General features: G+C 48.8%; 2 protein-coding genes and 1 pseudogene across 3 annotated transcripts in view; 2 read left to right on the forward strand and 1 right to left on the reverse strand.

The window, feature by feature from the left end:
* The window catches only part of ZNF263 (zinc finger protein 263), a 46,500-nt gene that overhangs the window by 15,895 nt on the left and 2,643 nt on the right, over nt 1–27,962 (reverse strand). The gene's annotated exons all lie outside the window — the stretch shown is intronic.
* MEFV (MEFV innate immunity regulator, pyrin) lies at nt 12,595–26,556 on the forward strand. Its single transcript, XM_013995729.3, has 9 exons — nt 12,595–12,912; nt 14,986–15,825; nt 18,817–19,187; nt 19,575–19,670; nt 22,848–23,078; nt 23,507–23,529; nt 24,634–24,749; nt 24,935–24,967; nt 25,320–26,556. Exons 1-9 carry the CDS (start codon nt 12,636–12,638, stop codon nt 25,349–25,351), a joined length of 2,019 nt encoding a protein of 672 aa, XP_013851183.2. The 5' UTR covers nt 12,595–12,635; the 3' UTR covers nt 25,352–26,556.
* LOC146404588 (pyrin pseudogene) lies at nt 25,349–26,556 on the forward strand (annotated as a pseudogene). Its single transcript, XR_014840952.1, has one exon. The product of XR_014840952.1 is annotated as a pyrin pseudogene (transcript).

Raw genomic sequence — 27,962 nt, forward strand, 5'->3', positions numbered from 1 at the left:
GCCGAAACCATCCTAAGGGCCCTTCTGGAACTGTCACGATCTTTAATTCTTTTATCTTTGGCTTTTTAGGGCTGCCGCGGCAGCATATGGAAGTTCCCAGGCTAGGGGTTGAATCGGAGCTGCAGCTGCCAGCCTACACCCCAGCTCACGGCAACGCCGGATCTTTAACCAACTGAGAGAGGCCAGGGATTGAACCCAAATCCTCATGGATACTAGTGGGGTTTGATAGCACTGAGTCACGATAGAAACTCCAATGATCTTTAATTCTGAAATGAGTACCCATTCTGAAATTCTGTCATTTCTAGCCTAGTGATCTGGGCAGACTAATCTCAGAAACACCCAAAGCTCAGACTTGAGCCTCCAGGCCTGGTTTCCCTGCATCTTCTCAAGCCCCCTATAAAGATGTGGAAGGGGGCAGGAAGAACTCAGATATTGGCCTCTCCTTAGCATTTATATTCAGTTTCTTCAGCCCCTAAATCTGGATGTTTTAATACCTGGAATGGCGGGGGGCGGGGGGTTACAGTTAGCTTCCATCCTGTCTTTTCCAGTTTGCATTGTTGGACAGGACAGCCGAGCGGTCTACCAAGGCCTATCTCCACATGCCATTGGTAAGGGTCTTAGAAAATGAAAATATCATCAAACTTGTGGTATATTTTACCTATTTGCATTTGTCATCCTTAACACTCAACACAAGCACACAACGGAGGGAGCTCCCGTCGTGGCTCAGCAGAAACGAATCTGGCTGGCATCCATGAGGATGAGGGCTGGATCCCTGGCCTCACTCAGTGAGTTAAGGATCCGGCATTGCTGTGAGCTGTGGTGTAGGTCGCAGATGTGGCCTGGATCCTACATGGCTGTGGCTGTGGCTGTGGCCGGTGGCTACAGCTCCGATTTGAACCCGAGTTTGGAAACCTCCATATGCCATGGGTATGGTCCTAAAAAGACAAAAAAAAAAAAAAAAAAAAAAGAACATGACTGGGTGTTTTACTGACAATAACTTCAAAATCTAAAACCTAAGGCCTTTCACAAAGCTGAAATGATATCAAATGGCTCTAGGAGAGTCTATCCATCCTTACTTTGCTTTCTATAGTACCTCTTTAGTCATCTCCCCCAAACTGGGACCCTTCCTAAGGAGGAGCAAGAGTGGAGGCAGCAGCAAGGAACTAGTGGCCCCTCACCTTGGTCTGGGGTGGGGCGTACTTCAACTGCCTTAACTTCCTAGAAATACAGTTCACCCGGACCAGATGGAGCCTCTCCTCTAAGAGGTTCCTTTGAGGGTCTTCCCAGTGCTAGAGTCCCCAACAATGACCAAGGCGAGGTCATCAAAGGCCTTTTGCATCTTGTTGGCTAGGAGAACTTGCTCTCGAAGGCCACATAAGACAGCTGGCCACCCTGAGAGTGACACGAGATGGCCCAGAGGTTCATCGTTTCTTATCAAAGACACAACAAAATCAAGCAGACACCATAACATTTATTAATGTTGAGTGTGGTCACCCAGGTATTTATGTTCTGTGTATTTGAACTAGTTCGTTACAAATAGATCCATCTCCAAGGAAAGTGGCAGATTGGCATAATTAGTAAGGGTATCCCAGGAAATCTCATGGTTGGTTTGAAGCAGCACTTGCACTACAGCCTGGGAAAAAACTCTTCCAGAAAGAGGAAGAAAGCTGTAGGTTCTGCTATGGGGAAGGTGATGGGGAAACATGGGGGCGGGATCTTCGGCCTTGGCCCTGGCAGGGCTTCCTGTCAGTCCTGCTGAGATGCTGGAAGTATCTCTCAAAATTGTGCCATTTTTCCCCCCAAGAACTTGCTGGCAGAAAATGAACCACTAACATGTGTCTTCTTCCCAAAGGTTCCACTTCCCAAAGGCCCTCTTCCCAAGGCTTCTCCTAGAAACCAAGGGTGTGGCAAGACCCCTCAGGGTCTATCAGGCAACTCCAATGGGGTAGAGCTTCCCCTGGGAAGTAAACAGGCAGCTTGTAGGATTCATGTTATTCCCCCAAAGTGTTGTTTTCTGTCCCAAGAGCCAGTTTGCTCAACAAGGTCCATGAGCAAAGGACTTGCAGGGTAGAAATCAGACCAGCACAGGCAGAGCTGCTCACGAGCTGTTTCATCCTGCAGCTGGCTGTAGCAGGAGGGTGAAAGATGCCACCCACTTAACTGTGAAGTTCGAAGGGGGCTCCATGGGGAACAGGAGTCCTCCTGGGAAAGGACGGACCCAGCCTTTTACCATCAGTGACGGCTTCTTGCAAGTCCACGACCAGGTTCTCACACAGCCGATCCACTGCTTTACCAACAATGATTAATGGCTGGCACGTGCTAAGGCCCTACACTACAGGTCCTGGAACAGCCACTCACAATCTAGACCAGTGGTTCCCAGCCACGTGGACACTGGAGTCACCTGAGGAACTTTGAAAAACTGAGACCTGGTGTCTTCGTTCAGCAGAACTTCCAAAATGAAACACCACAGCCTGGGTAGCTTAGACTCAACAGAAATTTCTCACAGTTCTGGAGGTTGCAAGTCCAGGGTCAGGGTGCCAGCATGGTCAGGTGAGTCCTCTCTTGCAGGTTGCAGACTGCCCACTTCTGGGTCCTCACATGATGGAAGGGGAGCTCTGTGGGGGTCTCTTTTATAAGAGGATTTATGCCATTAATGCAGGCTCCACACTCATGGCCTAAGCAACTCCCAAAGGCCCCACCTCCTAATACCATCACACCAGGCCTCAGGATTTCAACATATGGATTCCGAGGAGACACCAACATTCAGACTATAGCACTTAGGTACCACCCTCTAGAGATTCTGATGTATTTGGTCTGAGGATCAGGATTCTTTAAAGCTCTCCAGATGATTTCATGTGCAGCCAAAGTTGAGAGCCGCTGATCTAGACATTAATTTGAAGAACTGGCATACCTAGTTCTCAGGGACGTTTTCCTCATCTCAAACTGAAACTCTAAGCATTAATAACTCCTCATTACACTCTGCTCCCAGCCCCTGGCAATCACGGTTTTCTTTTCTGACTCTGTGAATCTGACTCTTCTAGATACTTCATATAGGTGAATACAATATTTGCCCTTTTGTTGTTGGCTTATTTCATGTAGCACGTTTTCAAGATTGATCCATGTTGTAGGATATAACACAATGTCCTTCCTTTTCAAGGATGAATGAGTAGGTAGGTGTATTCTTCATCCAGTGTCACACAACCTGTTCATTTCAGGGTCAGCATTTTCACTCCGGAAGACTGACCCCAGGGCCTGTGCTATGAAGGCATATAAAGCACTCACATGATGCTTGGTACATAGAAAGTGCCCAATATATGTTGTCACCCATCACAGTTCCAAAGCCATGACTTTTAGTATTTTGATAGATACCTTCACCTGTCTCCACCAATGCTTCAGACTTGGAAAATATTTTCTGAGCTCTTTGATGTCCAGTTTTAGCTTTGACTCATATAGTCATTTTCTCCTACTTCGTGCAGTTTTAAGAACTGTTTCCACATTGTAAATCAACTCTATCTGAATAAAAAATATGTATATCTGAAAAGAACTGTTTCCAGCTTCCTGCTTCTGTGGAGATGGGAGTGGGAGGGGTGGGGGGCGTGGGGGTGGGGTGGGGGGTGTCCACTGTGCTTCCAGCGGCAGCTCCAGAGACCATGCGCTCCCTCTCCAGGACTTCAGATGAAAGGCCACCTACATTTTGGTACTGATCTGCTGCTGAAGAAGTGCTAAGGCGTTCCTGGGCAAATGGCCTTTTAGTCACTTCAGCTATTTCAATCATATTTTTAAAAATTTTAGCTTCTGCTCTATATCTTCAGGGGAGTTAAAGCATGAGACCTTATGCTCTCATTAAAGAATTTGTCTACATTAATGTGCAGTGTGTGTAGGTATGTGTGTGTTTACTTTGGAGTTAGGTCTGTACTGTTTCCTTCATTATTGGAAAACCTCAAAAATGACTTGAAAACTTCACATATTTGTTTCTCTATGGGCACAGTCTGCTTTTTTAAAATGCTTTTCCTAATCCTTCGCATTCCAGTGAAAAAATATTCCAGGCAATGAATTTTTTTTTTTTTAATGGTCACACCCTCAGTCAATGGAAGTTCCCAGGCCAGGGGTCGAATGAGAGCTGCAGCTGCCGGCCTATGCCACAGCCACGGCAACACTAGATCCGAGCTGAACCTGCAACCTTCACTGCAGCTCATGGCAACATGAGCTTAATCCAGTGAGTGAGGCCAGGGATTGAACCCACATCCTCATGGATACTAATTGGGTTGTTACCATTGAGCCACAGGGGGAATTCCCAGTTAATGAGATTTTTTTACTGTAAAAAATAATGAGCAAAATATGACAGTCTTTCTCTAAGATTAAGCTTGCCATATTTTGTTTTGCCTTATTTTACACTGAAAATATATTCACAGACTGTGTTCCATATGCCATAAAATGTTTAAATAGTCACTGAAAACCACAAGAATGTATGGAGGACACAGAGTAAAAGCATAACCTCCAACCCCAGTTCCACTCTCTAGAGGTTGCCGTGTTATATCTTGAGTCTCTCTTCATATATTTAAATTTTAAAAATACAACTCCGATTCGACTCCTAGCCTGGGAACCTATGCCGGAGGCAATGCCCGAACTTTTTCATCTTTTTAGGGCCGCACCCTTGGTATATGGAAGGTCCCTGGCCAGGGGTCCAGTCGGAACTGCAGCTGCCGGCATTTGCCACAGCAACGCAGGATCCCAATAGCCTCGGCGACCTACACCACAGCTCAAGGCAATGCAGGCAGGATCCTTAACCCACTGAGCAAGGCCAGGGATCGAAACCCGAGCGAATCCTCATGGATACTGGTCGGTTCCTTAACGGCTGAGCCACGACGGGAACGCCTTCCTGGGTATTTATTTTCTTTGGATTCCTGCAGTACATTTGGATCAAAGGAAATCTTTCTTGAAGGTGAAACGTAAAGATGTAAACCAGTTAAAAATTAGGGGCTGCTCTAGAGACCAGGGGTGGGGGTGGGGTGGGGTCTAGGCGTAGAGCCCCATCCCCTCCCCGCTAGATTTCTCCAGGTGGACCTCAGAAAGCCCACAAACGGATTTCTCATCCAGGCGCAGTGGTTAACGAATCCGACTAGAAACCATGAGGTTGCGGTTCGATCCCTGGCCTTGCTCAGTGGGTTAAGGATCCCGCGTTGCCGTGAGCTGTGGTGTAGGTCGCAGATGGGGCTCGGATTCTGCGTTGCTGTGGCTCTGGCGGAGGCCGGCGGCTACAGCTCTGATTAGACCCCTAGCCTGGAACCTCCATATGCCGCGGGAGCGGCCCTAGAAAAGGCAAAAATACAACAAAACAAAACAAAACAAACAACCCCCCCCCAAAACCCACGAACCTCCCCTCAAAATGATGTAGGAAAAAAGCATGCGCTTTTTTATGAAAACAAAAAAACCTACCACTACCCCTATGGCCCATAGCGTTTCACTAGATTTTTCAAAGAGAACCGTGATGCGAAGAAGTTTAAGAATCTATACTCTAGCGCTCCTGTTGACAGCATGAAAACCGAGAAGACCGCTGTGCGGTGCTGGTGTTTGGTTGAATGATCCTTTTCCTTCACAGCTCTACACGGGCTGGAAGTTATCGTTTACCCACCGCTCTCCTCCCCAGGTGAGAAGCTCCCTGGGGCAATGACCAACCTCACCCCGACCCAGTAAGTGGTACATAGTGGACCCTCGGAACATACCTGCCGTAAATACGAGTGAACGGCATCTGCAGGTTCCTGAAGGGCGAAAGGCTCTGGGGATCCAGGTCCCCAGTGCACTCCCAGCGCCTCAGCCCGCGAGCCCCGGGCCGCCGCCAGCCGCACTGACTCCACATCCCCTAGCGGGCCGAGTACACCAGCAGCCACCGCCGCTCTCCCGGCGCAGTGGGCCAGCAGCTGCCCCGGCGAGAAGCAGCTATAGGCCGCGGGGGGGCGTCAATCCAGGCATCCTTCGGGAGACGTAGGTGCCAGAGTGCCCGCCCACCCCTCCTCAGATTGGCTCCGAGGACTCCCGCGGCCCTCTGGGAGATGTAGTTCAGCTAGACGTCCGCACAATTGCGGAGGCGGCAGGTGCAGACCCCGGTGGTGGGGCGGCGGCGAGTCCCGCGTCCCAGGGGTCGCTGGTCCTCCTGCAGGTTTGCGTAGTCCCGGAAAGATAGCGCGCGGGACCGGACTCGACCCCAGCGCCTGCTCCCCTGTGGGTGTCCTGAGCTGACCTTCCCCTTTATCCTCGGGCTGTCCTTCCCGCAGATACACCGTTCCTGCCCTAAGTGCGGGGCTTGGGCAGAAGGAGTCCTGGAGGTGATGGCCATGCTAGGGCAGGGATCTCCCGTCCACCTCCACGGTTCCCGCTCACGACGTGCCAGGCGGTGGAACACCAAAGAATGAAGCAGGCACTTCTGTAACGGTGCTGGAAAAGTTTGCAAACATTATCTCATTGAATTCCCTAAACGACCCCTTTGACAGACAGGAAAACAAGTTCAGATAAGTCGAGTGACTTCCCCAGGTCGCACAGGTCCTAGATTTTGGAATCCCATATGTCCCCACCACTCCGTGCAGTTTCCAAACTCAAGAACAGTTTCGGAGCGAGGCTGAATAGGAATACTGCAGGACCGGGGTCACCTCTGCCTGAAGTGAGAAGGAAGGGGCTCAGAGTTGGGGAAGGATCAAGTAAATCGAACTTCAAAGGGCAAGGGGAAGGGAGAGCAGTTGCCTTTGGTGGTCAGGACTGCATGCTCAAGGCCAGCCTCCTAGTAGGGTCCCCATAAATATCGCTAGAACAATTTTTTCCCCAATTTTTAAAATTAGAAAATGTTTAAATACATGCAAAATTAAACAGTAAAATGAAACCCACTTACCCTCCAACTAGATTTAACAATCAAGGTAAATGGTGTATATAGTACTTTGTAACTTACATAAAGTCTCTTGCTTAAGGTTACCATATTGCAAACGAAGCTCTCATTTGCTGAGCTAGTTGGAGACTATTCTGACCCCATCACTGTGCCACCTCTGACAGGTCAAAGCCACCCACCACCCCCAATTCTGGGAAGCTGGCTTCCTCTCCCTCCTTTCCTATCCTGCTCAGGAGGCTGTGTAGGTTGTCCCAGAACTTGGTTCTCCTCAGAAAGCACAGTTACAGTATGTTTCTCAGTGGGAAGTTTATGGCCTGGAAATTCACCTTGAACTTGAATGGTTAAGCCTCTCAAAGTCTCAGATTTCTCCCTTAAAATTCAATATACTGGTGGGTGAGGGAGAGTGTGGGTCGCAGTGGGATCTTTTATTTTCAATTGCAGATTAACGCAGGAATGCTTTCATGATCTTCCCAACAGGTTTTTCCAATTCTCTTAATAACAGATTATGTATTATATTCAAATATGACAAAGCTCCTTTATCATAATGGCTGGGAGGACAGGACTGATATTTGCTTAGAAGCTAGGCTAATTACAAAATGCTTTTTACAAAATATCTTCTCTTATTGTAAAAGTAATACATATTGGTTTTCTTTCTTTCTTTTTTAATAGGTTCCCAGGCCAGGGACTGAATTTGAGCCTCAGAACCCACTGTGCTGGAGATCAAACCTGCACCTCCGTGGCAACCCAAGCCACTGGTCTAATTCTTAACCCACTGCACCATGGTGGGAACTCCAGATTTTGTTTATATATTGATTTTAAAACCCCAAAATGATGCAAAAATGCATCATTGATTTTAAAGCCCCAAATGACACAAAAATGATGTGGTATAAGGTGCAACCCTGATGATCAGGAATGGAATGAAGGTTGGTTTCTGAGCTATGCATCACTTAGGAAGGCAAAGGTTGGACCCTTTGCAGCAGTTGTATGGGGTTTAAGAGTCATCATGTCCCCAAATAACGGCACACATGTAGTCACAGGGGTACAAGAAAGAAGAGTTCATCGACACCACAATTTCCTTGTTAAATCAAACATTTAAAATGCATCCCAGGAGTTCCCATTGTGGCTCAGTGGTAACAAACCTGACTAGCATCCATGAGGACGCAGGTTCAATCCCTGGCCTCACTCAGTCAGTTAACGCTCCAGCACTGCCCTGAGCTGTAGTGTAGGTTGCAGATGCAGCTCGGATCCCGCATTGCTGTGGCTGTGGTGCAGTATGGCAGCTACAGCTCTGATTGGACCCCTAGCCTGGGAACTTCCATGTGCCGCGGGAGCAGCCCTAAAAGATAGACAGGTAGATATATAGAGACACAGACAGATAAATAAATAAAATGCATCCCAAGGATGATAATTCTATTTTCCCATTTATTTGTTTTTTATTTATCTATTTAATTATATATATATATATTTTGGTCTTTTTTTTTTTTTGCCTTTCCTAGGGCCGCTCCCTCAGTATATGGAGATTCCCAGGCTAGAGGTCTAATTGGAGCTGTAGCCGCCGGCCTACACTACAGCCACAGCAACATGGGATCCAAGCTGCTTCTGTGACCTATACCACAGCTCACGGCAACACTGGATCCTTAACCTACCAAGCAAGGCCAGGGATCAAACCCGCAACCTCATGGTTCCTAGTCAGAGCTACGATAGGAACTCCGTCCCATTTCTTTGTTTTAAAAAATCACTGGAACCTCAAAAAATGTAAGCTTTGGGAGCCTCTCTTGACCTAAGAAGGACCTCAGTGGCATTAAAACTGCCTTTCAAGAAGTCCGTGTCTCAGAATAGCCCCTGTTGCAAGAAGTGTCACTGAAATTGCCAAACATCCTGCTGTGAACTGGAAAGCCCCGCTTCTTGCCCGATTCTGTCAGAGGTGCCTTAGTCTTAGCTCAGAGGAGTTTCCTGGCCAGTCTGGACAGCGTCAGAGATCCCAGGAACACAAAGGCATGTGCAAGGCATTGTGCAATTTCATCATTTCTGCCTCAGCAGAGGGAGGCTGACTTCCTGAATCCTGTACAGGTCCTGGTCCCAAAGAAACCCCAGGTAACACCCTCTGGCCCAACCTGAGAATTTCCCACATCTGATGTTTCCACCGTAAAGGTGCATTTGGGTGCATCCATTTTTTAGGGAAGATGTCGGCTTTGGCTGTTATTTTCTTAGCAGAAAACTGGATGTTGTCAGCTGTTAAACACCAAACACTGAATCCTCTGTAAAGCATGTAGATCAATCGGACATTAAACTAAATTCAACCAACTAGAAGTCATGGAAGGCTTGATCCTAGGTTGGCCATACACAGGGCTGTTTGTTCAGTCAGGCATCCGAATGTTGTAGCTGACCTGTGGAAGCGGTCAGCATGACCCATTTTGAGCCTTGTTGGTCATCTGAAAAGGTGACCTCCATGGTTAGTGATGAGTAAAATTCAGTTTCATCACGCAGGGAGGCAGTATTACAAGGTGGTTAATAGAGGGTGTTTGAACCCTGGCCCCGGGCAAGTCTCTAAGCCACTAAGCCAGGGATGATGGATGCTGCACCGAAGGGGGACTGCAGAGATTTCAGGGAATAATGGATAGAAAGCAAGCTGAGCTGTGCCTGGCACAGAGGAAGCACTTTTGAAGGCTGAGTGTATCACTGGCAAAACATCTGTCAGCCAACATTTCCTGAAAAAGAAAGTTTAAACCAGGATGTGCACATGATGCCAACTAAGTGACAGAAGTTCCACCATTTTGCAACCACCACTGTAGCAACTGATTTGGGAAGGGATCATCCAGGAATTCTAATAGCAGCAGGTGAAAGACCATAGAGGCTGAGACATTTCTACACAGCCAGGTTAGTTATTAATTACAAAGACAAAAGGGACCTTTTACAATGGAGAGATCTTAAGGATGCAGGGATGTGCCCTCAGTCTAATAAGGAAGGAAGAATCACACAAATGTGCACTGAAGGACATTTAGCAGACTTTTCAAAACCATTAATGTCTTGAAAGAATTTTAAAAGAACGAAAAAATTTTTAAAAATTCAGGAGTTCCCATCATGGCTCACCAGAAATGAATCTGACTAGTATCCATGAGGACATAGGTTCGATTCCTGGCCTCGCTCAGTGGGTGAAGGATCAGATGTTGCTATGAGCTGTGGTGTAGGTGGCAGACACGGCTCAGATCCCACGTGGCTGTGGCTGTGGCTGCGGCGTAGGCCAGTGGCTACAGCTCTGATGCGACCTCTAGCCTGGAAACCTCCATATGCCACAGGAGCGGCCCTAGGAAGACAAAAAAAAATTTTTTTAACTAAAAAAAATTTTAAAAAATTCTTTAGGTGCGACCCTAAAAAATTAATTAATTTTAAAGGCCAGGGGGATGTGAAAGTGTTCTAGATAAAAGGAGACTTACAGAGACATGACAACTAAAAGCAATGTGTGCCATCTGATTGGATCCTTGTTTGGAAAAAAAAGCCATCAGAGACATTATCAGAACAATTGAGCAATTCGATTATGGACAGGTTGTAGTATTACAAAAACATTAAAGTTCCTCAGTGTATTAATAGTGTTGTGATTATTTAAAATAATATCTGGGAGTTCCCTGGTGCCTCAGCAGGTTAAGGATCCAGTGTCACTGCTGTGGTTCCGGTCGCTGCTGTGGCATGGTTATGATCCCTGGCTTGGGTACTTCTGTGCATCACAGATGCAACCCCCCAAAATAAAAGAAAATTTAAAAATTGATATCCAGGCATACTTATTCTTAGTATTTAGGGTATCTAGGGTATTTGGGTGATATCTTTTTTTTTCCTTCTGCTCTTTAGGCATATGGAGGTTCCCAGGCTAGGGGTCCAATTGGAGCCATAGCTGCTGGCCTACAGCACAGCCACAGCAACGCCAGATCCAAGCCGCATCTGCAACCTACACCACAGCTCACAACAACATCGGGTCCTTAACCCACTGAGCGAGGCCAGGGATTGAAACCACAACCTCATGGTTCCTAGTCGGACTCATTTCCACTGCGCCATAATGGGAACTCCTGGAGTGATATCTGATATGTTTTAAATTTATTACCAAATGCTTCAGAAAAAAAAGAGAAGTGAAAGCATGTGTGTGTGTGTGTGTGTGTGTGTGTGTGTGTGTGTGTGAGAGAGAGAGAGAGAGACAGAGAATCACCAAACATTATAAAATGTAAACAGCTGGTGATCCTAGGATAAAGGGTATATAAGGGTTCACTGTACTATGCTTTCAACTTTTCTGTGGATTTGAAATTTTTTTTTTTCTTGTCCTTTTAGGGCTGCACCCTTGGCCTATGGAGATTCCCAGGCTAGGGGTTGAATCGGAGCTGCAGCCGCCAGTCTATGCCGCAGCCACAGCAACACAGAATCCGAGCCACATCTGCGACCTGCACCACAGCTCATGGCAACACTGGATCCTTAACTCACTGAGTGAGGCCAGGGATCAAACCTTCATCCTCATGGATACTATTCGGGTTCATTTCTGCCAAGCCACAACTGGGAAACCCTGACATTTTTGGAAACAAAATGTCGGGGTAAAAATCAGTGCAGAAAGACGGAGCAGTCAACCAAGGAAGAAGTCAGCCCCCACCCCACACACAACACTTAGCTTCGGAGCCACCGCTGGGGCCCCACACTGGGCTGCGAGCTCTGCCGGATGCCTGTGCGGTTTTTCAGCCCTGTTTCTCTGGCATCCTGGCCCAGGGTCCCAGACACATGCTCAGTAGATGTGCAGGGACAAGAGCGCCCCCTCCGAGGCCTGGGGCTAGGAAGCTGCGGCAGAGGTAGCGCTGGGACAAACAAATCAGGATGGTGGGCCCAGGCCTGTGGCATTTTGAGGCATTCGTGTTGCTGGAAGAACCAGACAACCAGAACAACATTCAAGGGGGAGATAACAGGGCTGGTTTCTGGGCGGTGCCCTTCCAGCCTCACCTGCCTCCTTGGGTTGTACCTGCGGCTCCCCATTCCCCGCTCCACAAAGTCCCAAGAGTCTGCAGGGGAACAGCTGGCCGGAGAAGCTGACTTTCATCATGCTCCTCTCCAGCATGGGACCAGGGGCTCTGTTCCCCCCACTGTACCCCTGTATCCTGGGAGAAGCCAGGGAAGCATCACCATACCTCTCCCAAGATCAAGAACCTGGAATCCAGGAGTTCCTGTGGTGGCCCAGCCGGTTAAGAACCCCAAAGAGTGGCCCTGAGGATATGGATTCGATCCCTGGCTTCACTCAGTGGGTTCAGGATCTGGCACTGCGGCAAGCTGCGGTGTAGGTCACAGATGTGGCCTGGAACCAGGGTTACTGCGACTGAGGTGCAGGCCCGCAGCTGCAGCTCTGACTCAACCCTTAGCCCAGGAAATTCCATATGCCAAGGGTCTAGGCATAAAAAGGAAAGAAAAAAAAAAAAAAAAAACCTGGACTCCAATTCCAGACCCTCCAAGACTTACCCACCGCTCTGCAATCCATCTCAGCCAGTGAGAGCTCAGGTGCCGGCCACCTGTCTGACGGGGCGTGGAGCTCTCCCAGCTGGAAAAGCCTCTGCATCTGTAAGAGAACCCAAGCCAGCCATGACATGCTCATGGCCTTAGTCTCAGTTCCCACCAAAACGGAGAGCATTTCCTGTGCCTTTTCCGTTATTTCACAAGCTACCTCTTCTCACTCACCCTCGGGGCTCCAGGGCAGAGAGCTCAGAAGACAGACAGCTGCCTCCAGGCTCTCCTGGGCCACGCTATGGCCAAGACCCCCAGTGACCATCTGCTCTACTCCCTGGAAGAGCTGGTGCCCTATGACTTTGAGAAGTTCAAGTTCAAGCTACAGAACACCAGCCTGGAGAAGGAACACTCCCGGATCCCCCGGGGCCAACTCCAAACAGCCCAGCCAGTGAAGCTGGCCATGCTACTGGTCACCCACTATGGGGAGGACTATGCTGTGCAACTGACCCTACAGGTCCTGAGGGCCATCAACCAGCATCTCCTGGCAGAGGAGCTCCACAGGGCAATCAGCCCAGGTAAGTGGCCCCATGCCCCCGCAACTTGCTGGCTGCTGGCGGGGTGGGGTGGAAGGCGCAAGAGGGAACTGATGTTTGGACCAGGGCGTCTTGAGTCCAAGGTCTGCCACAACCCTGGTGACTTGAGCCAAGGAAGTGCTTACCCCTCTCTGGTTTTTGGAGGAAAGGTAAGGCTCCCAATGGCTTAACAAACAAAACAAAACAAAACAAAACCCAGAAGGCTGAGGTTCTGACTCTGGAGTGGGATCAGGAGAGGCAGGAGTGGCTGCCCGTTGGTAGAGGCGCCTCGCTTCATTTGTGATTAGCACTCACCCGGAGAGGAACAGCTTTGTTTGGATGATCACAGGGTTGATGGATGAACAGCAGGGTTGATGGGTAATCTCAGTGGTACCCCCTGAATTTCTGCTCTCAGTTCTTCTTTAACGCATGTTACAAAGGTATTTTAAAATTCTCAAAAGGACTCTCTTCTTTCTTTTTCCTTGCTTCCTTTCCTCTTTTGCCTCTTTCCTTCTCTCTCTCTTCCTTTCTTCCTTCATTTCCTGCATCTTTTCTTTCTTTCCTTTTTTCCATCCTTATCTTCCTTCTGCTACTGTTTTGCTGCAACTTTCTGATTTTATGACATTGTAATCAAAGAATGTGGCCAAGTGGTTCCTGTTTTTAAAGACTTTTTTTTTTTTTGGAGATGGGGGTGCTAAGACATGATTAGTTTAAAAAATTATTCTTTCATATTTGAATTTTTCTTACATTTCTAGACTTTTAAGAATACATCAGGAATACTTTATATGTGCTTCTATGAGGCAGAAGACTTTACATAACATAGAAATTCTCTGCTCTTTGAAAGAGTGATAAAACTAAAGCGTAATCTGAGTCTGGTGTAACCTGATGAGTAGAATTTTTAAGTTAATTTTTCGTATTTTAAAATCTGGTTATTAGCATTTTCATGGTTTCTTACCAGTTCTGGATCCCGTCTGGGTAACATGTTTTCCTAGACACCCAACAGCAAAATGTTTAAGCAACTTTAAATTCTAAGTATTTTTCAAACCAAAAATTAAGGTGCTAATTACAGGTTATTTTCATTTCCTTATTAAAGTAGTTTGAAAACCGTATCCCGGGAAGATATTTCACAGGTTATTTAGACTGTTACCAAATACCTAATTCAGATGTTGTTGTTTTAACTTATGAAACAAATTCATATTAAAATGTATATTAACCAAATTTTAAATACTGGAGGCCATCAGTGTGAAAGTTCGTGCTACACTTGAACTTTTTATGGAGACCCTGGAATTCAGCCTTTCTCGTTGTGTCTGTTTAATTAAACAGTATTCTGAAATTTCTATGCAAGCTGTATTTAACAAAAATTACTATGACGCTTGTCCGAGTTAAGGTTTTCTTTGCCTCATGATACCAAAGGGGAAAAAAACCCAGAAACAAATTAGCTTCTGAAGTTTTAACTGTCCTTCATAACCCCTGATTTCAAATTTGTGTGCCAATCTTTACTGATGGATTTTGTAAGTGGGTTTTGTACGTCGATAAACCACACACGAATGCATACCAATAAACAAATGTTTTCACTTACGCGTTAAGAATTCTTAGCAAGACCTAGGTTTCCCGCCTACAAAAGTTTGAAAAGGGAGTTCCCGTCGTGGCGCAGTGGTTAACGAATCCGACTAGGAACCATGAGGTTGCGGGTTCAATCTCTGCTCTTGCTCAGTGGGTTAAGGATCTGGCGTTGCCGTGAACTGTGGTGTAGGTTGCAGACGCGGCTCGGATCCCACGTTGCTGTGGCTCTGGCGTAGGCCAGTGGCTACAGCTCCGATTGGACCCCTAGCCTGGGAACCTCCATATGCCGCGGGAGCGGCCCAAGAAATAGTAAAAAGACAGAAAAAAAAAAAAGTTTGAAAAGCACTATTTCAGAAGACAGCAAATAATTAGTATGTTTTTATGTAATAGTAACTGACTGCCGACGTCTAGAATGTCCTGAACGTCCCTCATTTCAGGGGGAATTGTCTCTTCTCTCTCCTTCCCCACACCTTGACCCCGAGACTCTTCATGCCTTTTTATCTGTCTTTTCAGAATATCAGATACAAGAAAATGACACAGACAGTTCAGCAACGTCATGCTCCTCTAGGGAGATTAAGCCCAAAAGCCTGAAGATACTGGATGGCCTGGAAGGTGACAAGCAGCGACAGAGCAGTGACGGGGCTGGCTGCCCACCATCCATGCAGCCTGAGGCTGGCAAGGGGCCCCAGAAGAAGCCCCAGGTCAAACGGAGAGATCAGAAAGGCCCTGAGGGCCTAGATGCACAGAGCAAGCCAGGGGCCCGGAACATGACCACGTCTTCCAAGAGAAGCCCACTCCCTAGCAAGCCCCAGGGGGAGAAGGGGAGCAAGCCCGGTGTCAGCCTCCGCAGAAATGCCAGCTCTGCAGGAAGGCTCCAGGGCCTGGCCGGGGGCTCGCTGGCTGGGTCCCTGGGAAGGAGAGAATTTAAGATCTCTGAAGCCTATTTACCCACAGGAAAGAAGCGACCCAAAAGTCTTGAACTGACCATTTCTCCCGGAGAGATAGAATCCCTTCATCCAGAAACACTTCTGCTTCAAGAGAAAATGGGAAGTGAGAATCCAGGCTCAGCAGCCACCCCCAGTGAGATGGCCACTCTGAATGTGTGTGCTCCTGTGGCTCCAGAGAAAGGCTCCAGGAATCTGGAACATTCCATGACCCTGCAGGGGGGTGCACTCAGGAATACACTGTCCAACATATCGTTGGCTGCAAAGAAGAAGACGTGGGAGCGCCCAGAATCCACAGCACCTCCAGAGAAGAAAGGAACTGAGGCTCCAGAGAGCTCCAGGACTGTGGAGGAGGTGGCAGGCGGTGTGCTCCATGTACCTTCAAATCCGAAAGGCCCTCTGTCTTCAGGTAAGAAAGGACCTCAGAATCCAGGAGACTCAGCATCCTTGGGCATAATGACCTGTGCGGGTTTCCCCTATAAACCTCTGTTTATCCCCATTGTGTTTATTCCACTGGACCCCTGGGTGCCCCTTGAGGTCCTCAGCCCTTTGAGAATTTGATGTAGGCTCTGAATCCTGAAAAAAAAAAAAAGTGCACATGCACATCTTCAGGAGATGCTGCCTCCATTTCGGTTAGTTCTCTGTTTTGGGCTGTGCCTGTAGCAAGCGGATGTTCCTGGGCCAGGCATCAAACCCACACCACAGCAGGGACACCACCAGATCCTTTCCGTTAGTTAGTTCTTAGATACACTGATGTCCTTCTTAAGACTTCCCAAGGGCTTCGTGGACTCCAGGTTGAGCATCTGGAAAAGACTGGGTGGAAAGATCACCCTCTCACAATACCCCACGGTAGTATGTCGTGGGGCTGAGATCTTGCCATTGGCCCCTCCGGGCAAGGAGGGAGCTGTTGGCTAAACTCCTTGGGTCTCTTTTACTCAAGAGGCAGAAATTAGGGTTATGATGGGTTGACAGAAGTGCGAAAATAATGTAAGTGAAACAAGTCTGAAGTTTGTCCCCCCTCCATGTAAATGACACATAGGTGGTCCAGGATAAATGTGGTACCCTGTGGCCAGGAACCCAAGCTCCTGCCCTTTTTCTGCTCCACAGAGTTTGCTCTCAAGTTCATGGTCTCCAAGAGCAGCGTCCGCATTCTGGGCAGCGGGATGGAGGCACAAGGGAGAAGACGATCACTCAGGGAAGGTTTTCTCCAGTTTGCAGACACTGCTCATGGTGCCTCTACTTATTCACGTCCTCTTGGCCAGAATGAACAGGCACACCTTGGAAATATCGTGGGTTTGGCTCCAGGCCACTGCACTAAAGCAGATATTGCAATAAAGCAAGTCACATGGATTTGCTGGCTTCCCAGGGTATATTGTTTACACTACACTGTAGCCTATATGAGGTGTGCAATAGTCTTACATCTGAAAAACAATGTACATATCTTATTTTTTATTTATTTTTTTATCTTTTTGTCTTTTCTAGGGCCGCTCCTGAAGCATATGGAGGTTCCCAGGCTAGGGGTCTAATCGGAGCTGTAGCCGCCAGCCTACGCCAGAGCCACAGCAACGCCAGATCCTTAACCCACTGAGCAAGGCCAGGGATCGAACCCACAACCTCATGGTTCCTAGTCAGATTCGTTAACCACTGAGCCACGACGGGAACTCCATTAATTTTAAAACACTTTATTGCTCAACACTCCCCACCTTCTGAGACAGCCCACATTCTGTCTCTGAAGTATCTTTGTGTATAAATCTCTTTCGCTCTAAAAATAAATAAATAGGAGTTCCCTAGTAGCTCAGTGGGTTAAGGATCTGGCATTGTCACTGCAGCAGTTCGGGTCACTGATGTGGACCAGGTTTGATCCCTGGCCCAGGAACTTCCACATGTCCCAGGTGCGGCCAAAAAATATAAATAAATTGATAGCTAGATAAATAAAAATAATTTACTGCTAAAAAACACTCACCATCGTTGACCACACAGAGTTACCACAAATCTTCATTCTGTAAAAATGAAGCCTCTGTGAAGGGCAACGAGGTGAAATGCAATGAAGTGAGGTGGGCCTGTATCCAAGCGACCATACCTAACTGCAAGGGAGGCCAAGAAAAGGAGGGTTTTTTTTTTTTTTTTCCGAGGGGGGGGTTTGTTGGGGAAGCAGCCACAGGGACAGCGATCAATTCTATTTAAAGGGAGGAGGGGAAATGGTAATTGGGGACCTCAAGAGGTCACTTAAAGATGTGATATGAGGAGTTCCTGCTGTGGTGCAATGAGATCAGTGCTGTCTCTGCAGGACCAGGACACAGGTTCAATCCGCAGCCAGCACAGTGGGTTAAAGAATCCAGTGCTGGTAGGGGGAGGGAGTGGGAGGGCCTGGGAGTCTGGGGTTAATAGATGCAAACTATTGCATTTGGAGAGATAAGCAATGAGATCCTGCTGTACAGCACAAGGAAATGTATCTAGTCGCTCATGATGGAACATGGTGGAGGATGATGTGAGAAAAAGAATGCATACATGTGCGATTGGGCCACTGTGCTGTACAGTAGAAAACTGACACAACACCGTAAACCAACTATAATGGAAAAAAAAAAAAAAAAAAGAATCCAGTGTTGCCGAAGCTGCAGGGCGGGAACTCCATATGAGGCAGAGTGGCAAAAAAAAGGGGCCAGTCCATAGACCAGAGGTCAAGATGTGATATGAATTCCCGGGACTCTGCGAGAGGAGGAGGTGGGAGCAACTCATGGGTTGAGTGAGTTTCTATTTCCTCTCCTCCAATTTACGAAGCTGTGCTGTGGTCTTAGGCAGAGCTGGTCATAGCTGAATGTCACCATGGCTCTACCCTTGGTGGGCTCTACCCTTCAGCTTGCAAAGTTCCCTTGTTATTTTCACCTCGTGCTTCCTGAACCTGGCCGTGGGCAGTGGCCCATTTGCTCCTTCGTTCCGCACACACTTCCCAAATGCTCACCGCGAGGCAGGGATTCTGCGAGGGGTTGGGGGTCTGGATGTGAACGTATCACCATCCCCTGGGCGCACTCAGTGTGAGCAGTCTGGGTGGTTGTTAAGTAGCACAGCAAACAGCAGAGTGTCCTGCTGTCTTTATATCACCTGCTAGATCAGTGCACGTGCAGGAGGAAGATAAAGGATTTACAGCACAAGGCCTTTCGATAGGGTAAACGTCCAAGAAGTCCAGTCTCGGCACTGGCGTGAGATCCAGCCATGAGCCCTCAGTCCCGTGGCTCCTCTGCCGCCTCAGTGGGGGGAAGCGGGGCGACAACTGAGGGAGAGGCCTCGGTCTGACGGGGAAGTACGAGGCCCAGAACCAGGTTCTCTAAGCTGCGTCTGCAGCACTCCTTGGTAACATCCCAGGTTTGTCACTCAGGAGATTCTTCCGCTGCTATGTCCTCAGGGAGGCTGCAGAACGAGGCTGTGTGTCCCCTTTGCCGCACCCAGCAAGCAGATCCAGTTGGTGGCAGCTGTGCGCACAATTCCTGCAGCTTCTCCGTTGCTCCCGAGGCCTCCCGCGGCCACTCACCCAGCTGCCTTGTGTGCCAGGACATGTTCCCAGGGAAGAGCTGTGGCAGCCACGAGCAGCAGGTGGGCCTGCAGATGGGAAGCCTGAGCCCCAAGTCCCTGCCGCAGTGTGAGCGTCACAAGCAGCAAGTCCAGCTGCTCTTCTGTGAGGACCATGGGGAACCCATCTGCCTCATGTGCGGGCTGAGTCCGGAGCACCGAGGCCACCGGGTGCGCCCCATTGAGGAGGCCGCCCTGGAATACAAGGTAGGGCTTCCTGTACTGGGGTCCTTCGCCACTGGGCACTTGCATAGACCAGGGCTTGCTTCATGTTCCAAACAACCCTGGGAGGTCGGTGCATTAGCCAGCCTTCTTGGGCTGTAAATGGCAAACAGTACAAACCAAAGACAGATTTACTGGTTCATGTAGCTCAGAGGTCTTCAGGTATGGCTGAATCCAGATGTGCCTAACAGGTCATTAGAAATCTTTCTCACCACTTCCTGGCTCTGCTTCCCTTGGTGTAACGGATTCATTCTTCCTCTCTCCTGGTGCTCTTAGCTGCAGCACTCTCCGCTTTATTCCCCTCTAGAGTTGGCACCAACCAAAGATGGCAGGAGCCAACTTTAAGCTTCAACAAGTGCTCTTTTTCTCCAGGAGGAAATTCAGAAGCAACTAGAGCATCTGAAGGAGTTGAGAAAATCTGGGGAGGAGGAGAGATCTCAGGGGCATAAGAAGACAGTGAACTTCCTGGTAAGGCTAGGGGTGTTTTTGGCCAGTCCTCTCCTGGGTTCACCCCTGAGGAAGGAGGGAAGGAACCAAGAATGAGCAGGGGTCCTTGAGGTTATGTACTGGTTCACAGGGAGGCAGAGCTGAATCACCTGTTCTTGGGGGGCAGGGGATAACAGGTGTTCAAGGATGAGCTTGACTCTCGAGAGGGAAGCCACTCTGAGCGGGAAAGGACCCTGTCGTGCTTTCTGATACTCACACAAAATGGTTTCGCTAAACTAATACTAGTAGTTGTATTGGGATTGAAGAAAGGAGAAGAAACGTTTCAACCTTAAATCCTCCTCTGTATTGTTTTTACAACTGTTGCCGCGACCCACTGCATTTTTTTATTTCATTTTGTTTTGTTTTTTCCTTTTTTTACAGCTGCACCTGCAGCATATGGACGTTCCCAGGCCAGGGCTCAAACTGGAGCTGCCAGCTGCTGACCTACACCATAGCCACAGCACACTGGATCCAAGCCACATCTGCGACCTATGCCACAGCTGAAGGCAACGCCAGATCCTTAACCCGCTGAGCGAGGCCAGGGATCGAACCCACATCCTCATAGACACTATGTTGGGTTCTTAACCTGGTGAGCCACAACAGGAACTCCCATTGTATTTTTTACAAAAACTATATTGATTTTTAAAATTCAAATGTTCAAGGTAGACATTTTCTTTAAAATTGTGGTTTTGCACCACCATAGATTTCAATAAGTACAGTTGAGTGGTCTTCCTGTTAGGCTTTTGCTCAGACTCTTAGATGCACTGTGTTGCTTCTAGTTCCCAGCCTCAGAAGGATCCTACCCCACAGAGTCTTGATTTGTCTGTGCATTTTTTTTTTTAGGACCACCCTCAGAACATATGGAAGTTCCCAGGCTAGGGGTCCAATCAGGGCTACAGCTGCCAGCCTACGCCACAGCCACAGCAATGGCAGATCTGAGCCACATCTGTGACCTCCACTGCACACAGCTCACAGCTATGCCAGATCCTTAACACACTGAATGGGGCCAGGGATGGAACCGACCTCCTCACGGGTACTAGCTGGGTTCATTAACTGCTGAGCCACAAGAGAAAATCCCCATCCAGTGCATTTCTGCTAGTTGGATCTTGTCTCCCTCTCTGAGTTCCAAATTTCTGTTGGGACCCAGCACAGCACAGCAGGAAACAGGCAAAGAAAACAAACAGCAGAATGGGACACAGGTGGCATTGGTCAGGGCATCTATTGGGAAACTCCTGAATTATAGTAAAATGAAAACCCTTTCCTCTAATCCCAGGTGGCTTGGAACTTGAGGATGGAGCAGATCAGGGCTGCCCCCAAGGAAGGTGAGGCAGGGGCCTAGGCTGCAGGGAAACCCACGGAGATAAGGAGGGCCAGCATCCCCTTAAGATGAAGTAACATGGGCCCTCCTGTAAGCAAGATGCTTTCTTCAGGTCTTCTCCTTCTCCTGTTTTCAATAATCAAAAAAAAATTTAATCTTTGGCGAGGGGGAAGGAAGACCTCTTCTATACAGCAAATGCCAGCTAAAACAGGCAGAGAAGAATAATAGAAATAGGAGTTCCCATCGTGGCTCAGTGGAAACAAATCTGACTAGCATCCATGAGGACACAGGTTCGATCCCTGGCCTCCCTCCATGGGTTAAGGATCCATTGTTGCCATGAGCTGTGGTGTAGGTTCCAGTTGCAGCTCGGGTCCTGCGTGGCTGTGGCTGTGGTGTAGGTCAGCAGCTACAGCTCCAATTCGACCCCTAGCCTGGGAACCTCCATATGCGTGGATGTGGCCCTAAAAAAGACAAAAAAGAAAAAAGAATAATTTAAATAGAAAATCTCCACTATACAGCTAACACCAATAAGGCTCATCAACAGGTAGCTGAAATTTTTAGAGAAAATCTTGGAGAACAGGATATTTACATGCTCTCAAAGTACCAGTCCCCAAATTACTCAGTAATGATAAAGGAAATAATATATATTTACAGTAGTGATATCTGGTAGACCCCTCCTTCAGCAAATGACCCTAGTGTCACAATGATGGTGACAGCAAACTGGATGGTGTTTGCCTCCCGACGGGATGTGCTAGAAAGACCATGGCATTAGGTCAATGCTGTTCTCACCCCAAATGTTTATCCTGAATTTAATCATGAACTAATTATCAAGCAATTTAACCTGTAGGCCACTGAACAAGACAACTGACTTGTCCTCTTAAAAGAAGTCAGTGTTACTGCCATCATCGACAAAGGATGAAGGGACATTTTTGGTGCAAAATAAAGACTTAGTGCTGTCCTTTGGAGCCCCAAATGAGAAGATTTCTAATGTCCAGTCTTAGCAGATCTCAAGGGCCGCTCCCTCCGTGGAGGGAGGAAAAGTGCCCTAAAACCACATCACGGGTCTGCAGAAGCTTCTTCGGGACACGAGAAGAGGGCGATAGAAGAGGTCAGGGTTGGCCAGTGTGCAGGAGCAGAGGGTGTCAAGTTCACCTGCATCCAAACAATGGACTGACTGCCCCCGTTCAGGGCCCTATTGAGACTCTGTGGGGGAAGGGAGAGAACTCTCCTCCCTGCAGACTTTGTGGTCATGACCTTGCCCATTTCTGACCCCAGATACATGCCATCCTCATGCTGGCTTTCACGGAAGGAAGAAGGTGACACCACGTGTCTTAGGAGCTGCCCAAACAAAGTCCCATAAACCATAGAAACGAATTCCCCCCCCCCCCCAGTTCTGGAGGCAAGTTGGTTCCCTCTGGGGGCCAGGAGGGAAGGCTCCCCCAAGGCCTCTGTCCTCAGCTGGTTGTGTCCCTGGGCCTCGTCACACGCATTCTCCTTGTGTGTGTACCTGTGTCCAGGTGTCTCCACTGGACTGTGACCTCAGCTTAACTAGCTGCATCCATAACAACCTTATTTCCAAATAAGATCATACTCTCAGGTACCAGGGTTAGGACTTCAACATATAAATTCTGGAAGGGACACAATTCTACCCACAACACCAACTTTCAGGACATTTTCCAAGAGCCCACCTGTCCCAGAAGATCCCAGCACATTTTGCCTCCTGCTCTGGAATGCAGGCCTCCACCTGCAGGAGGCGGCCTTTAGGGGGGGCTTCCCTGGACACACACGTCCACTTCACTGCAGAGGCCCCTACACCTGCCTCCCTGACTTCTGTTGCCCAGAAACAAGCTGAAACCCAGAAGCAGAGAGTCCAGTACCAGTTGGAGCAGTTGTGCCAGTTTTTAGAGCAGCAAGAGCAGCTCTTTGTGACCTGGCTGGACGAGGTGGGCCAGACCATTAACCACGTCAGGAAGACCTATGGCACCCAAATGACCAGGGACGTTGCTGTTCTCGATGAGCTGATTGGGGAGCTGGAGGCCAAGCAGTGCCAGCCAGAGTGGGAGCTTATGAAAGTGAGTGCGGCTGAGCCCGGCCTTCCCCTGTGTGCTGTGCCCAGTCAGATGACTCGGGATCCCAACTGCCATTGCTGCCAGCTCTGTCCAAGCCAGTGGGGGAGGCCCTGAGGCCTGGGGGTGGGTCTTGGTCTTGGTGACACACAATGCCTTGTGTGCCCAGACCCTTCAAAGAGCTCTCAGGAGCCCAGGGTGGCCCAGTATCTAGGGGATCCCCTGGCCTTTTCCAGAAAAGATCGGCAGCGTCTGGGTCCTGTTCTGTTGCAGGCCCCGGCTGGGCTGCCACTGTGGGAGACTGGAATTAGAAGTAGGGAGAGGTGCCCCATTTTTGCTGACATGCTAGGGCTGGGAGCCCCGGGGGAGAGGCCAGGAGTCATCACAGCCCCTAGGAGCCTAGTAATGGAGAACTTCCCTCTTTTCTCTTCTAGGACATCAGAGTCACCCTGCACAGGTACCAGGAGGTCCCTGAATGTTCCCCTGAAGTTCCTGCAGGAAGCACTTGGGGAGGCAGACCTGGGAGGGAGATGCTCCCAACCCCGGGTCTCTGACGCAGGGAGAAGGGGAGGGAGAGCGTGGGGCAGGAGACTGGCCTGCGTCACCACAGCCTGCGTGGGAGCTGGCTTCCTAAGATGCTTCCCTGGCAGACTGTGTCCTAGGCGATTCGTCTCATGGAAATTGTCCCTGCAGCAGCGCTTGTGGCCACAGGGAGGGAAGCGCGTTCCAGGAGTGGAGCTGCGGAGCCCAGCAGGCAGGGAGGGGATGAGGAGTGAGGAGGCTGGAAATTACAATCACCCTGGGAGCTTTACAGACGCCCGACATCCAGGCCCAGGCAGACAAATCCAATCTAAATCTTTAGGAGTACAATCCAGGCATCAATTTTTTAAGGTTTATTTTTCCCCATGCCTGTGGCAGGGGAAAGTTCCCTGACAGGGTTCAACCCACACCACGGCAGTGACAATGCCAAATCCTTAACTGCTAGACCACCAGGGAACTCCCAATACTTCTGATTTTTTATTTTTTTTTAAAATGGTAGCCATCCAAATGGCTGTACAGTGGTATATCGATGTATTTTTGTGGGTTTTTTTTTTTTGTCTTTTTTTTTAGGGCCACACCTGTGACATATGGAGGTTCCCGGGCTAGGGGTCAAATCAGAGCTACAGCTGCCAGCCTACACCAGAGCCACAGCAATGCCGGATCTGAGCCGCATCTGCAACCTACACAACAGCTCGTGGCAACACTGGATCTTTAACCCACTGAGCAAAGCCAGGGATCAAACCCGTAACCTTGTGGTGCCTAGCCAGATTTGTTTCCTCTGTGCCCTGATGGGAACTCCCTCGCTGTGGTTTTGAAAGCAGTAGATTCTAAAACTCCAAGTGATGCTAATCCACAGCCCGAGCTGAGGACCAGAGTTTAGAACGTGAAGCCCAGGGAGGACTTTCTTTGTGAGGCCAGTGCTGGGGTGGGTGCGCCTGGGGAGGCTCCCTCTCCCTCAGAGCGCCTGGGCCGCCCCCATGCTCCAGCCCTCTTTGGCCAACAAATAGTCTTTCGTCTCTAGGGCCAAGATGGTGACCGATCCTGAGCTGTGGACCGCCCCCCCGGAGGTGAAAGAAAAGATCCACCTGCTGTACCAGAGATCAGAGTTTGTGGAGAGGAGCATGAAGCACTTCTTGGGTAGGTGGGCTGGAGGGAAGCGGGGGTTGGGGGGTGCCTGCTTACTTCCTCCCTGGGATCCCTGCAGCTCACAGCCCCCTGGTGGCCCTGCTCTATCTCCCATGGCCTTTCTGGCTCTGCCAGCAGACCCTCCCAGATCTGTCCCCACCCGGGGAACCTAACACAGACTCCCTTTCCCCTTTCAGAAACCCTGCGTTCAGGAATGGACACGTTCAATGGTGAGTGTCGAGGGGGTAGCATGGGCTGGCCAGGGGTTATTGCCACTATGCTGCTGATTTCCAGGCAGTATTTAGAAAGGAGAAAAATGCCTATAACAAAGGCAGGAGAAAAGTCATGTCGGGTCCTCACAGGCTCTGTGGCAGAGTCATTGGCCAAGTCAGCTCGCCAGACCACAGAGTATCTGAGGCAGGCTGGGGTGCCAGGAGGAATGGGGTTGCAGCCAAGCAGAGGAAGCAGGGTCCTGCCCAGGGAAGGGGGTCCTCGTTTTTCCTTGTGATGGGGACCAGGAGAGGCTCAGCCCCTCCGAATGGGGATGCTCAGGATGTTTTCCCATCTCCTTTTTCTCTGTAGTTCCGGAACTGATTGGTGGTCAGGCACCCTGAGGCAACTGGCCCGCTGGGTCCCTGTGCTGTCCCCAGTGCACTCCAGAAGAATGACCCTGACCATATTTCCTGAATGTGGGGAGAACCCTGTGGGGATGCAGTCCATGGACCTCCAGCTAGGAATTCTAATTCTCTCCACAGTTGATGTGATTCTGGAAGCAGGAACTGCCCATCCCAACCTCATCTTTCATCTGCTCTGACGATGTGAAGAGTGTGAGACGTGCAAAAAAGCAGGACAGGTGGCCTGCGAATCCAGAAAGAATCCAGAGCTGAATCATGGCCCCGGGCTCTCCGAGCTTCCTCTCCAGGCACCATTACTGGGAAGTGAAGGTGGGAGACAAGACAGGGTGGGTCCTGGGTGTCTGCAGGGCATCCGGGAGCAGGAAGGAGAATATGACTCCGTCACCAGAGAATGGCTTTTGAGGAGAGAGGAGGAGGATGATGCAAAATGAGTACCAGGCGTCCACTGTTCCCTGGACCCAGATGAGGGGCCCCAGGTGTGCAGGCATCTTCCTGGACTGCAAGATGCGGACATTTCCTTTGACGATGTGACAGCCTAATCTCACATCTACACATTCACTGGCTTTTTTCCCTCTGGGCTCCTTCAACCTATCTTCAGCCTCAAGACACAATTGCGCGAAGAACATGGATCATCTGAACATCTTTCCAGTGAGTGGCAAGGGCCTCACTGAATGCCCAACACCTTGCCTCTCTCTTCAGCCTCCTGGCCCTGTGTCTTGAATTCATACATGCAGCAGTCATAATTGAACACCTACGGGGTTCCAGCTGCTGGGGGGGGGGTGAAATGAATAAGAGACTATTCCTTGTGCCCAGGGACCTTATGGAATAAAAGGAGACGTAAGCTGGGTACACAAATATTGGTGAACTAAGGATAATGGAAACGCATGTACTGAGAACATGCCATGGATTTCAGAGGAGGAGGTACAGGGCCGTTACTTAATAAAATCCTTGTATGGATTAGCATCCTAACATTTTCCACAGGCAGAGAGCCCACCCTTGTTTTCCCTCAGGACCCCAGGGTGAGGATGTGTTTCCTCATTCTAGCCTCCTCTGTCTTGAGGACTTGTGAAGCCTAAGGAAAAAATCAGCAGACTGGATTGTTATAATTTTGGTGCCTGGACTAATGAACTGTGGCTGTTAAGGGTATCGGCTGGGTCTCCTAAATAAATCCATTAGAAAATGTAGTCATAACTGCGTTTGCTGCCACTCAGTCAATTACTGCGAGATCCCACTTCCCTACAGAAGACCAGGAAGAGATGGGGCTGCGGTAGGGCGAAAACATTTGACACATATCCCAAATGTCAGATTATTCCGCCCTGACCTGTGTCTGCGAATGTGTGGGCCTGTGGAACCTCAGGCATTCGTCCCTCCAGCACCCTTCATTTAAGGGGGTGTAAAGAGAGGGATGTAAGGAAAAAAGAGACTCAGAATGAAGATTCAACTGCAGACACTTCCTACCTCAACTTCTCTGCCTGTCTTCACACTAGAGGCTAGTTTGGAGTAAGGTTCTCCATGGTGGGGACCAGAGCACAAAATACCTAACTTTGCTTTCTTCCTGGAGCTTTTGTTCTGCGTGCATAATCCATCCGCTGGCACAGTTCACGGACCCTGTTTGTTTAGTGGGTCGCTAGGGTTGGTCATTTGTTATTCCCAATTCTCCCTCGCTAGCTTTCCATGAACAGCTTGGCGTATATTTTTCTTCCACCTCCCTATATACCTATTTTTTTCCTGTTATTCCAAATGCTTCCAGAATGTGAACTATTTGATAACATTTGCAGTATTTGGCCATACGATCCTTTGGGAAACTTGTTCAATGTTTCATACCCAAAGCAATGTTTGCCATTTAAAAATGGTGATGATATAAAAGCGAGGTAATAGGGGTTTACTTGTATTTTAATTTATTTCATAACCTGCTGAGGCTATGAATTTTTCCATGTGAATGTCTATGTTTTTGCTTCATCCTGTCAACACATATAATCAATAAGCAATCTATAATAGGAATAGAAAAGAGTTTTATTCAAGCCAAACTGAGCATCATAGACCAGGAGACACAGATTTAAGAAGCACCTGAACTGTGTTCCACCAGACTACAAAATGGGGGAAACTCATATAGGCAGAACCCACAAAGCTCCACAAGTAGTCTGTCAAGAATTATAACTGAAGCTGGCAAGAAGTAAGAGTCTTGTTAATAAGTAAGGGCTGGTTGGGGTCCAAAATGGCTGCCTAGATATAAGGGGAGACCTTGGACCATTAAGTTGCAGCTGTCAGCTACTAGCAGATACTGTTGAGAGAATATCTTGAAATTGATACAGTTCAGCAAATTCAGTCTCTCAATGATGCAGGCACATGTCTGAAACTACATCGCAATGGCCACCCGGCTCTATGTTGGATGCCTGGACTACAGTTTTATATCTTGTCAGAACAAAGAATATCAAACATGGCAAGAAGTATATCCTTCAAGGTTTCACAAGAGACAGATTAGCATGCACACAGCTAGCTGGCAGGACCCTGGTGGCTGGGAAGGGAATCTCATCGACAAAGGAGTGCCAGCATTGGTGCTGTAGGGGTGGTGTGGAGGACGGGAGGTGTC

The sequence above is a fragment of the Sus scrofa genome, chromosome 3, assembly GCF_054392235.1.
Source record: "Sus scrofa isolate SSC_HxYL_T2T_F1_AM1 chromosome 3, Sscrofa_HxYL_maternal_Yorkshire_Landrace_v2.0, whole genome shotgun sequence".
Classification (NCBI taxonomy): Eukaryota; Metazoa; Chordata; class Mammalia; order Artiodactyla; family Suidae; genus Sus; species Sus scrofa.

Coding starts and splice junctions, on each gene's coding strand:
- MEFV (XM_013995729.3), top strand. CDS start 12,636: ATGGCCAAGACCCCCAGTGACCATCTGCTCTACTCCCTGGAAGAGCTG. Junction 12,913..14,985: donor CCACAGGGCAATCAGCCCAG/GTAAGTGGCCCC, acceptor CTGTCTTTTCAG/AATATCAGATACAAGAAAAT. Junction 23,079..23,506: donor CAGAGTGGGAGCTTATGAAA/GTGAGTGCGGCT, acceptor TTTCTCTTCTAG/GACATCAGAGTCACCCTGCA.